The following is an 11,877-nucleotide window of genomic DNA, read 5'->3' as shown; positions in this document are numbered from 1 at the left end:
CTCTCTCTCTCTCTCTCTCTCTCACACACACACACACACACACACACACACACACACACACACACACACATACACATACATACACACACAATAGTAATGACAAGTTAAATAAAATTTAAAAATAAGGTGGTTTGCCACAAAGGGAAATAACAACATTGACCTTTAGCCTTCTTGGACACATCCAAATATCAAATAAATAAATATAGCCAGATGGTGGTGGCACACACCCTTAATCCCAGAACTCGGGAGGCAGAAGCAAGAGGATCTCTGTGAGTAGAGTTCGCTCTGTAGACCAGGCTCCAAAGCTACACAGAGAAACCCTATTTCAAAAATAATCCAAATAAATAAATATAGTGATTCTAATGCATTGAGAAGCTAGTATATAAATATTCTCAGGTTTGGTCTTTAGCAGCTGCCAGGGCAGAGGGATTGTTTTGATGATGGAAATGCTTGCTTTGTGTGTGATTCCCAAGTGAATATAATTGTCAAAACTCACAGAACTAAACATTCCCAAGCTGGACCTTTTATTGCACCTGACTAATATCTTGGTTCTAAAAGGTCAGCAGTAACAATGGACCATATCGTTTCTCCTATGGAATCTGAACATATTTGCTCTTACTTCGGTGGTTTGTGGCCCAGAACACTTCCGTCAGGAGTCTGTAAAGGAGCAAATTCTGGTGGTTTTCTGATTTGTTTTTTTAAACGGGGAAAGACTCCTCCCCACCCCAAACAGATTGAAGATGTAATTTAATAAATAAGTAAATTTGTTTCTTCATTAATAGAATAAAATAAACTTTATTTTATTAAACATTCTTAAGAATGAATTTTAATTGTTTTAAATTCATTCATTACTTTTGTTAGATAATTCGGCCATATATAATATAAAGAGATCATCGATTTTCACTCAAATATTGTAAGTACTTTATGATTACCAAGACATATTTTTACGTTGGCATGGCCAATAAACTATATACAAAGAGGAGTGACTCCATGGAGGCAAGATGTTTATCCCCTTTTGTAACTGATACCTGTCATGGTCCCTGAGTCCACAGACAGGGCTTTGAGAAGTATGAAGTCTGTGATATTAGTCAGCTTTCTGCTACTCCACAGCTATTGTGAGTGGAAACAGTTATTTTTGGCTCAAGGTTACTCAGCCCCTTTGCTTTCAGTGATGTCGTGAGGCAGCTTTATGATGACAGGAACGTCAAGCGGAAGCAACATGTTTGCCTTCTAATAGCCTGGAAATAAGAGAGAAGGCTGAGGTCCTAACGCCCCTTCCAGAGCACATGCTCTGTGACCTCACTTCCATGTGCTAAGCTATTCTTCTTAAAGGTCCTACCACTTCCCACAGGCTCTGGGGAGACAGTCACTCTCCAAAGCAAAACATCTATTATTCTTGAGTGATCTGTTTCTGAAGGAAAGACCAAGGTTGGTTGGGGTTCTCTAAAGGGACAGAACTAGTAGAAAGAGCATATGTTAGAGGGAGGATTTATTGGGGTGACTTTCTGTGGTCTGGCTCGTCCAACAAAAGAAAGACCAAGAGTCAGTGACTGTCCGGCTCACAGCTGGATGTGTCAGCTGGCCTTGAGTCTATGTCAGGATCCTGGAGAAGCAGGTTCTCCACCGGCAAAGGCGTGCCCCTGTGTGGTGTAGATGAACCTTCCAGGGAGGTGAGAACAAGATGGGAAAAGGCAACAATTTCCTTCTTCCCTGTCCTTTTATGTGGGCTGCCACCAGAAGGTGTGGCCCGGGTTTGGGGTGGGTCTTCCCACGGCACATGATCCAGTCAAGAAAATCTCTCACAGGTGTGCCCAACCATTTTGGTTTTAATTGATTCTAGATGTAGTCAAGTTGACACCCAACATTAGCCATCACAACGGCCATGAATTTAAATCTAGTTAGATCCTTTTCAGTACAGCTCTCCTGCCTTCTCCCTAGGGTTCTTCAGCGTGGCCTTAGTGTGGCATGAGGGTGGCTTCACTATGTATTTTGTGATATTACTAGCAGGTAGGTGTTAATGTTTGTTTTTAGCATGATAACATTTTAACAGATGTGTTCTAAATAGACAGAATTCTTCTAATTGATTTGTGTTTGCTTTATCCAGTTGCTTACACATGCTGTAAAATCTATTAGGATCATAAAATAACTTGCTGTCATCTTTTAAGTATAATGCTTAGCCTGCAGAAGCTCCATTTTGACAGAGACAGTACGTGTTAAAGATAACACACTAAGCTAGAATGAATGCTAGGTCTCTGGTGTACCAAGCCCTATACTGGGCCCTACCCTTATGTTTTGTTTTTCATCTGTTATTCCAAGAGTCTGGAGGGAATAACTCTTCTGCAGAACTTAATTTAAATAGCAGAGGTGGTCAGGTTCAGTGGGCACAGATTATAGGCCATTGGCCACTGTGTATTTCACTACATGTGACATCAGGCTGTTGGTCACTGTATGTCATGGGACATCAAGCCGTTGGTCACTGTATGTGTCACTACATGTGACATCAGGCCGTGGGTCACTGTATGTGTCACTACATGTGACATCAAAGAGACTTTTGGGGGTCTTGCTTCTAGCAGGAAATGGAGTATTGTGGTTTTATTCAATGTGTATTTTACTTGCACTGTTGTGTGTTTCATAGCATTTTATTGTGTTTTATTGCAGTTATTCCATTCAGTTCAGAGAACCTGTTTGGACTTGTCTAAAGCAATTGTACTCTACCAAAAGAGAATATGTTGTAAGTATGATTTAAGTATGATATTGAGCAAATAGTGAGAAAGAGCAGGCTATTTTGCCTTAGTGTATCGTATCATAAGTTCAGGAGCTGCTGGGGGGGGGTATTATGTCTTTCTCCCTTCAAATGTGAGGAAGGTCTCTGCTAGTGCCACCTTTGGTTTACTTAGGCTCTTCAAAGTGAGCATAAGACTGGAGAATCATCCATGAATGCAGACTGTTCACTTTCCCAATTATAAATATTCGTTCAGTTTTAGATATTGGACTTTTTGATTTGGGGTTATTTTTATTTGACTTCTTTGTTATTTTCTGTCCATTATTTTTAATGACCAGGTAGAGAGAGAAGACACAATTAGCTAATTCACTAAATATATTTTGTCAGCAGAACTTCTTCGTGAACAGATATTATAATGTACAGAGTTAAAATCATATTTCAATCATGGGGCTAGAGCGATGACTCAGCAGTAAAGAGCACATGTTCTTCCAGTAGACCCGAGTTTGGGTCCCAGCACTCACACTGGGCAGACATAGACACATGTAACTCCAGTTACAAGGAATATAGTGCCCTCTTCTGGCCTCTGTGGGCACCTGCATCCATATGCTACACACACACACACACACACACACACACACACACTGTCCCAGCAATAAAGTGGTCTTCTGACTGTAGCAGGGATTGGCTGTTGGTTTGTGGGTAAGCCATGTCATCAGAGCTGAGAAAGGAAGGAAGAGTTCTGCACTGTTTAGACTCATCAGGATCCCTCCTTTGATAGAGGACTGAAAACCGAACCATTAAAGTGAGGGTGTTGTTTTGCAGCTGCCATAGAAAAGAAATACAGCAAATCTCTGTGAACTGACATGGGGTGATTCCTAAGGTGGCATTTTAAAAGAAAGCAAACACAGATACGTATAGCATGGTGCAAGCTGTGCAAGAAAAGGGGAATTAATAAAATGTAAGTGTGTAAAAAGAAGGATACATGCATATATGCATTATTTAATTAAGATCAATAAATTAATTATCAGCATGCACACTATGCTGAAGAAATCCTGGGAAGGTAAATCCCAGTGAAAGGAATTACCCCTTTGAGCAGAAATGGAGCTCGGGAGGGGTAAGAGCAGGGCGCAGGAGGTGAGGGCATAGCTTTACCTCAGCAAGGTGCACAGTAATGCTGACTTTTAAAACCATAGTGACCTTTTACACACTCACAAAATCCCTAAACCAGAACGTGGTGGGGGGGGGGATAAAGTGGAATAGAGACAGTATCTGATGCACTGCAGATAGCATCGCTGGGCTGGATGAGAAAGAAGAAAATTAACTTCAACAACTCAAAAGACAGTATCTTTAAGAGGGGAGTAAGAAGCAACACAAAAAGAAATACGTACAAAAAGCGGGAGCAGATAATTAATTTATTGATCTTAATTAAATGGAGCAGCAATTCTAAAACTACTTTGTATGAGATTAAACAACTAAATGTAGTATAGTTGAGAACTTGTGTAAAATGAGGTTAAAGGTCAAGGAGTAAGGTGCTACACAGCAAACACAGGGAGCAGGTGAATTCATGGCTGTCAACGTGTGGAGCTAGATGTGCACAGAAAGGAACACAGATTAACACATGGGCCGGGGGCTGTGTGTTTATATCTTTATATCCAGATGCCTCACAGCATCTGGAAGCACCAACACTGAGTGCACCTAACATTCAGATCTTGTTTTCCAAATACCCTTTCCACACCTTTGGGGAAGCGACTGATTTCAGGTCCAGCACAGGGAAATTGAAGGTGAGTCTGGAATGCCTCGTGGTACCTGAGCCTAAACTGTCCTTGAGGAAGGATGGGGCGTTAAAGGGCACAGAAGCAAGTCTGTAGTCAAAGCCACTTCCAGTTCACACAACGAGATAAATGACAGTAATACACTATAAATCATAATAAATATTAAGGACAGGTTATATCTGTATGGAGATACACGGACAGGAAGACAGATGGATTGGTGCAAACTGAAAGAAAAAACAAACCCTTTTGCCTCTGGTTGGGATTCTGTTGCTGTGATAAATGGTGTGACCAAAAGCAACTTGGGAAAGAAAGGGTTTATCTCATCTTACAGCCGACAGTCCGTCATGAAGGGGAGTCAGGGTACAGCCGTGGAGGCAGGAACTGAGACAGAGACCATGGGAAGATGCTGGGTACTGCCTTGCTCTCGCTTTTGCTTTTGCTCTGCCAGCTTCCTTCTTCAACCCTGGAGCACCTGCCCATGGATGGCACCACTTCCACATTAATGCAGGCTTGTTCCTTCTACATTAACCACTGGTCACAGCAATGTCCCCTCAGGCCAGTCCGATGGAGACAACTCCTCAATGAGGTTTCCTCTTGTAGCTCTGGGATACTCTTAGAAGGTGTCAAAGTCTTAAAATGCAAGAAAGCCGAGGAGCACTCAGAGCCTGAAGAAGGCGGAGACCCAATACCTCACTACTATGTGGGATCCAGGGCTAAAGTCTGGAACAGAAAAAGAACAATCACGGAAAATCTGGGAACAGTCCAAATAAGGACTGTACTTTAGTTGATAGAATTGTGTCCTTATTAATTTTCTGAACCTCGTGCCATAATAACATACAGAAAATGAGAGGAGAAGCTAGGGAAGGGTGTATCACAATTCTGCATACTGTTGGTATTTTTAACTTTCATAGAGTTAAGAAATTATAGGCTGGATCGTATTGCTACTTGCTTTAGAGCACTGCAGACAAACTTAGCACAGTTTATAAAATTAGGAAACATCGAGTCCCACCTTATCCCCTAGGCTCCATTTCCTTTGCCTCCCAGGCAACAGGAGGCCTTTGGCTCTCAGTGTGTTCCTCTGCTCCAAGTGTCGTTGCTCTAATAATACCAAGAATACCTCCTCTTGTCACTCAGAGTTCAGCTGCTGCTAGAGCCTTCCCTCATGACCCAGTCTAAAGCAGTGTCTTGCTCAGTTTCTCTGGCATGTTTCCTTTTGTGTCTTTGTGATTATGTGTGCTTCATTTTCTTTCACCCGCCACTTGAATCTGAACTCTGGAGGGTTGGGGATCCTTCCTCACTGCAGGATCAGCTGTAAGTCTGAACTGTTGATTAACACTATTATGGGAAATATTTTCATAGTTCTTCATTTGCTTCTTATCTTTCAAGGACGCATCTGAAAATATAACCAACAAGTAAATGTTAGTGAGTTTTTATTTGAAAGTTTATGACCTAGTTAATTGAATCTTTTGAGCGAGTGTAGACTTTGAATTTTCTGATATACATGTTGCATGGGAATGACCATCTTGTCTGGGGACAACCCAGCCTTGACTCTAACAGAGCTCAAGCTCTCTCGGAATCTCTGCCAACTAATCAGGCCAGCACAGAAGGTCAAGCATGTTTGCCACCAAGTTTAATCCCCAAGTGCACAAAGCGACCAAAAATTATTCCTGAAGTCTTCAACCTACATAGGTTATTTAGGAGAGATTCATATCACCAAGTGAACATTCAGGTATGCTGAATTGGTTTCTTTGGGACTCAAGTTAAATGTGTTCATTTTTATGTGACTTGAGTCTTTAAGGTAAAAAGGGTGACAATAATCTGCTGTTTTTGGCAGTGAAAATGGGAAGTCTCTCTCCATAGGAAGGAAAAGGTTCTTGGTAGAGATGAATGAACCCCATATTAGGCAATGAAGAGACAATACACAAGGCATTGAAAAACACCATACAGACTTTTTTAATCTACATAAATCTATGACATGGATATCAAACAAGCATTTTAAATGGAATACACTGTGTGAAGTGACAAGGCAAAAAAATAACAGCTAGTTCATTTCACATTTATTTAATGCCATGAATATAAGACTCTCTGCTGGACCTGAGAATTACAAAGTATGGTATAGTCTGTGAAGGCAGAATCGCATGATGCAGTCAGATGCAGACCACTCTATAACACTGAGTCCACCACAGCAGGTGCTGACGTATGAGCCCAACGGTCACTGCTGTCCAAAAAGAGTGCTACTGGCCACTTGTCAGAAGAAACCTTTAGGTGGACTTGGATCTGTGAGGCCGGATCTCTCCTCAGTAGCCCTGACTGACCCCAGCCTCTCAGCCCTCCTGCCTCTAGCTTCCCAATGCTGGGATTATAGGTCTGAGTCACCACAGCTGACGTTGGGAATTTGGGTTTTGAGAGAAAAGTGTGAAGATGGGCATTATCTATCTCATGAAAAGGGGGGGGGGGTTTCTAAAGCCCCTTCTCCTGCCTCAGGACTTCCTTCTGCAATTCCAGGGCACTGCTGAACAAGGGCCATAGTCACAGTAGGCAAGGAGCAGTGAGTCCTTTGGGTACGTGGTTCCCACTCAGACTTCTGTAGTTGTTGTCGGAGAGATCGGTACTAACAATAGGATACAGCTTGAAGTGTGGCGAGACTGGTGAGTTGGTGAAATAAATCGACCTGCAGGCAACAATAGAAACTGATCAGTTTTACTGAATACACCTTGCATATGCCCTGTGTGAAGAGCACAGGAGACAGGGGTTGTGAGCAGGGTCCTATTAGAGCTTCATTCTTGATGAGGGTAAGTGTCATGTGATTCCCACCGTGTCAGTGTAGGTGGGCCTTATGTGGACACTCATGTCGCTGGCCACTGGCGGCTTGGATGAAGTGGACACTGTTCTCTGCTTTGGGAGAGAACTTTAGGAAACACTTGCATCATAGAAAGTCCCTCATAGGCATCTTTTCCAACTCTCAATCATGCCCCAGTCTGGATGACTCCTGAAAATGGACAAGAATTCTAGTAACATTTCAGATGTGGTTGCAGAGACAGATGGGATATATGTGTGCACCTGTCACCTCAGCATTCAGGAGGGAAGAGGCAGAAGGATCTATAAGGATTGGGAAGTCGAGGTCATCCTGAGCTACATAGCAAGATTCTGTCTCAAAATGCCAGGATTGGGGCTGAAAAGATGGTTCATTGGGTAAAACAATTGCTTTGCAAGCAAAGCAAGAAAACAAGTTAACAAGAGGACCTCAGTTTGGATTTCAGCACTCAGAAAGCTAGATATACCCCCACGTGCCCCATTTACCCCAGAGCTGGGGTAGGTTGGGAGGTGGAGTCAGGAGAGTTTCTGGGCTCACTAACTTCTAGCCTAACTCCATGTTTGGTAAGAGAGCTGTCTCAAGGGAGTAAACGCAGGGTGGCAGGGCAGGACACCCACCATTCCTCTCTGGCCTCAGTCCATAACTGGTGCCTGATTCCATACCATTCAGCGACATCATTACCAGCGATGCTGCTCAATGGTAGGGTGCTTTTATTGCAAGCACAAGGTCCTGGATTCAATTCCCAAGCCCTGCATTTATGGAGCAGATGATGGAGAATTTTTGGGTTTCTTTGTGACTGCTTTGTGGACGCTCTTTTTTTTTTTTAAATCACTCTCTAGAATAGGGAGAGTGTTACTATTATAAATAATGATGCTGATCATTTTGGTAGCTGCTTTGTGACCTCCTGATAATGTACCTTGTAGTACTGAAGGTAAAGAGCAGTATCAAAAGAATCATACATTTCCCTGACTTTTTATATCTTCTACCAATCAATCTGTAGACAGCATGTGCCAAATCACTGTTCTACTAAATTGCCCCCATCTGGACTCGTCTCTAAAAATAAAGCCAAGTTTAAGGCATAACCAATCCAGTTTTGGTTCCAGCTCCGTATTTCTAAAATTTACCAAATGGTCAACCTGATGGCCTACCCACCTTCAGTCCCCACTTCCAACTCCGCCTTGCTTCATCACGGTGGTTGAGGGATTTGAGTTGTTTTACAAAGGACGGAATGTAACTCAGACTGCAGAGATCAAAAAGTCAGCAGGAGAGGATAATGGGGAGGCAGCCACAAAAGGTCCCCACGGTCAGCTGTGACAAACCCAACTCCTTCGTTTCGACTTGAAGCGGCACATTATGGGTTCACTTTTCAGTACAGAGGTCATTTTCTGGTTCTGATTACAGGGCACCAAATACTCACTGACAGATGCATTCAAGTGAATTTGATCTCCTATTGTAAAAGGAAGACCAGCATGGAAGTTAAATGGGCCGGGTGGGGGAGGTAGAGAGACTCACCTTGCAGCCTGCCACTTGGATTTAATTTCCTCTAATCTTTGCCTCTGGAGAGAGAGGGCCTTGGGATTTGTCTCTCTCACTTTCTTTGTCGTAAAAATGCTAGTCATTCTCAGCGCCTTTCCCTGTTTTCTCCATCAGTCTTGTCTCAAGAAGAGAACGAACTGGGGAAATTTCTCCGATCCCAAGGCTTCCAAGATAAAACCAGAGCAGGAAAAATGATGCAAGCCACAGGCAAGGCCCTCTGCTTTTCCTCCCAGCAAAGGTGTGTGACCTTCTTTGGGGGCTGTGCTTTAGGGGATCCAAAGAGAATCTGGGACCCACTTCTTCATAAGGGGAAATCATGCCGTCTAAAACGCTTTAGCCTAAGCCTGAGGGGGTAACATTCTATACTTAGCTGGCTTCCACCTCCCTTTAGTTAGATAGCGTGTAAGATCGGTTTTCCTCCTTGCTATTTAATCTGTTTTGTCCACTGCTCCGTGGGAGGCAGTATATATGCCAATCATTGTGAGTGTTTGACCTTCAAGTTGTTCATAACAATCAGTCTGGTCCCCTCTCAGCATTTGATTAAAGCAAGAGCCTAATGAGACTGACTTGGAAGGCTCCCTCTCTGCCTCTGTGGGCTAATTCATGGCAAAGGGGTGGTTATCAGGATGCCCTGGACCAACACTCTGTTGAAATAAGTCTGTTGAAATAAGAGCGGCGGGGCTGCGTCCCCAGCACCCTGCCGCCCACATGGCTAGCTTAGCTTATGTCCCGAAATAATTACACGGAAACTGTATTCTTTTAATCATTGCCTGACCCATTAGTTCCAGCCTCTTATTGGCTAGCTCTTACATATTGATCTAACCCATTTCTATTATTCTATGTAGCCCACAAGCCGGCTTACCAGGAATGATCTTAACCTGCATCTGCCTGGAGTGCGGGAACCATGGCGACTCACTCACTCAGCTTCTTTCTCCCAGCATCCTGTTCTGTTTTCTCCGCCTACCTAAGGGCTGGCCTATGAAATGGGCCTAGGCAGTTTCTTTATTAATAAGAAATCACTCCCACATCAACACTCCTCAGGTCCATGGTCAGCACCAGCCCCTGGATGACTGTTAGAAGCAGAATCGAGTCCCCACTGCCTACCAACTCCAACTCTACATCACAACCAGATCTCCAATTGGTCCTGGTGTGCATGAAAGTCTGACAGTCTCCAGTACAGAGGAAATCGGGACAGAACGGTTGGATTTCAAAATACACCCGTGACCGATGTTTATGGACGATGTTAAACAACCCTGAGCTTTGTACCACACAAACTGCTCTTTGTGCCAGAGACACACTACTCACTAACAAGCCCCCAGAAAATGTCGCCATTAATATCATGCAGAATTACCCCTAAAGGTGCCTTCCAAGATTATTTAAGCTTCAGAAATCCTCTTACTCAAGTTACCCACCTTCCTCCCCATCCCTATTTACCCTGTTTTCCCTCCCTGTGGTCCAAGAGTAGATCATTGATTGACAAGTCCCATGAGCGTTCCTATGGAAACCCAAAAAAAGATGGAGCTAGAAAAGGTACCAGCAGTATCTCTGAGCTTTTCAGTGACCCCACTGTTGGACATTGTGGTCCTTGCTAATGACATTTGGACCCCGGCTTGTAAGCAGTGGTCAGAAATGAATGGAGCCCCTTTCCACCGGTTCTCTGCCACAGTTTAAGTTTTTGAAAAGCATTTTCTTATAAATCTTAGATTGCACATTTAATACTTAAGACAGACAAACCAAAAAGAGAGAAATTCTGAAACTGGCAAATTATAACCCCTTCCTAGGTAATTCTTTTGTGTATATAGCCTTGACCAGTCTTACAAGGATAATCGATTCCTGGAAAATCAGAGTAAATGCTCTTATGTGAAGCATGAAGTAACACTGGATTTCAGAGGGGAAAAAGGTGTGTCCATGTACAAAAATGAATGCCTGTTCATGAAAAGAAGTATCCAAATCCAGACCACCTTGAAGGTGCCTGTTATTAATCACACTGTCAATTATTCTACCCTATGCTATTTGGTTGCAGTCTGGATGATTATAGACCAAAATGATCCCACAACGTACAAATACAGCATCTTAAGCTAATGTATCTTAACTGTATCTCTTGTATCTCTCTCTCTCTCTCTCTCTCTCTCTCTCTCTCTCTCTCTCTCTCTCTCACACACACACACACACACACACACTCTGTAGTGAAAGCAATCAACGAAATAATGGAAATGATACTGGAAAGTAGCTACCGTAGACTAGCAAACTGCAGTCTACACTAATTTAATGAGTGCATCCAGCTCTGCAATTTGGAAGGTGGTCTCTCACACAGTGGCTTCACTTTCCCAGCTGCTCAGGGGTCACACGATATCCCACCTAGTTCTCCTAAGTGTAAAGGAAGCAGATCGACTAGATGAAATTCTCATGCGCTTGAATTCTTAGTTGAGTGAACACAATTTAGAGTATGCAAGAATGTTTCTGAAGATTTATTTTAATTGTGTGTGCCCATGAGTGCAGATGATTGTAGAAGCCAGTCCAGGGTTCAGGTCCCCTGTAGCTAGAGTTACAGGCAGTTGTAAGCCATCTGACATGGGTCCTGGGTCCTTTGCAAGAGCTCTACATAATCTTAATGGTTAACCCAACTTTTCATCCCACAGAATATGTTTTTTTAGCATAAACAGCACCATAAGAGATAGTTTTTGTATGTTATAGTGTATGCTGATAACTTAGTAAATTGATATTTTATTTAATAATGGTAATTTTTTATATTTTAATGTTTACATCTTTAAAAATAAAAACAAAAATTCAAAATTAAAACAAACAAAAAGCAACTCCACAGGATTTCTGGGCATGTTCTGATACACTTGAGCCCTCTGTTACATTCTTCTTTTTAAGGATATTGGTTTGTTAGAGAGAGAGAGAGAGAGAGAGAGAGAGAGAGATATCAAAGACGAGATCAAAGACGTATACCTATTCACTGGGGTCAGGATTATCAGTGAAAGATTTTCTCCAGACAGGGGTGAGTGCAAACAGAACTAACTTGCATGTCG

At 42.7% G+C, this 11,877-nt stretch overlaps 1 protein-coding gene across 4 annotated transcripts in view; it reads left to right on the top strand.

The window, feature by feature from the left end:
- Positions 1-11,877, top strand: part of Ica1 (islet cell autoantigen 1) — a 144,828-nt gene that overhangs the window by 26,234 nt on the left and 106,717 nt on the right. For all 4 annotated transcript variants that reach the window (XM_026787529.1, XM_026787527.1, XM_026787528.1 and 1 more), the window contains exons 4-5: positions 2,659-2,731; positions 8,960-9,083. In XM_026787529.1, coding sequence (XP_026643330.1) covers positions 2,659-2,731; positions 8,960-9,083 — 197 coding nt within the window. The remainder of the gene's footprint in view (positions 1-2,658; positions 2,732-8,959; positions 9,084-11,877) is intronic.

Source organism: Microtus ochrogaster, linkage group LG10, assembly GCF_000317375.1.
Source record: "Microtus ochrogaster isolate Prairie Vole_2 linkage group LG10, MicOch1.0, whole genome shotgun sequence".
NCBI lineage: Eukaryota > Metazoa > Chordata > Mammalia > Rodentia > Cricetidae > Microtus > Microtus ochrogaster.
The sequence above is the reverse complement of the archived record's forward strand: the minus strand, read 5'-3'. Positions and strand labels throughout refer to the sequence as shown.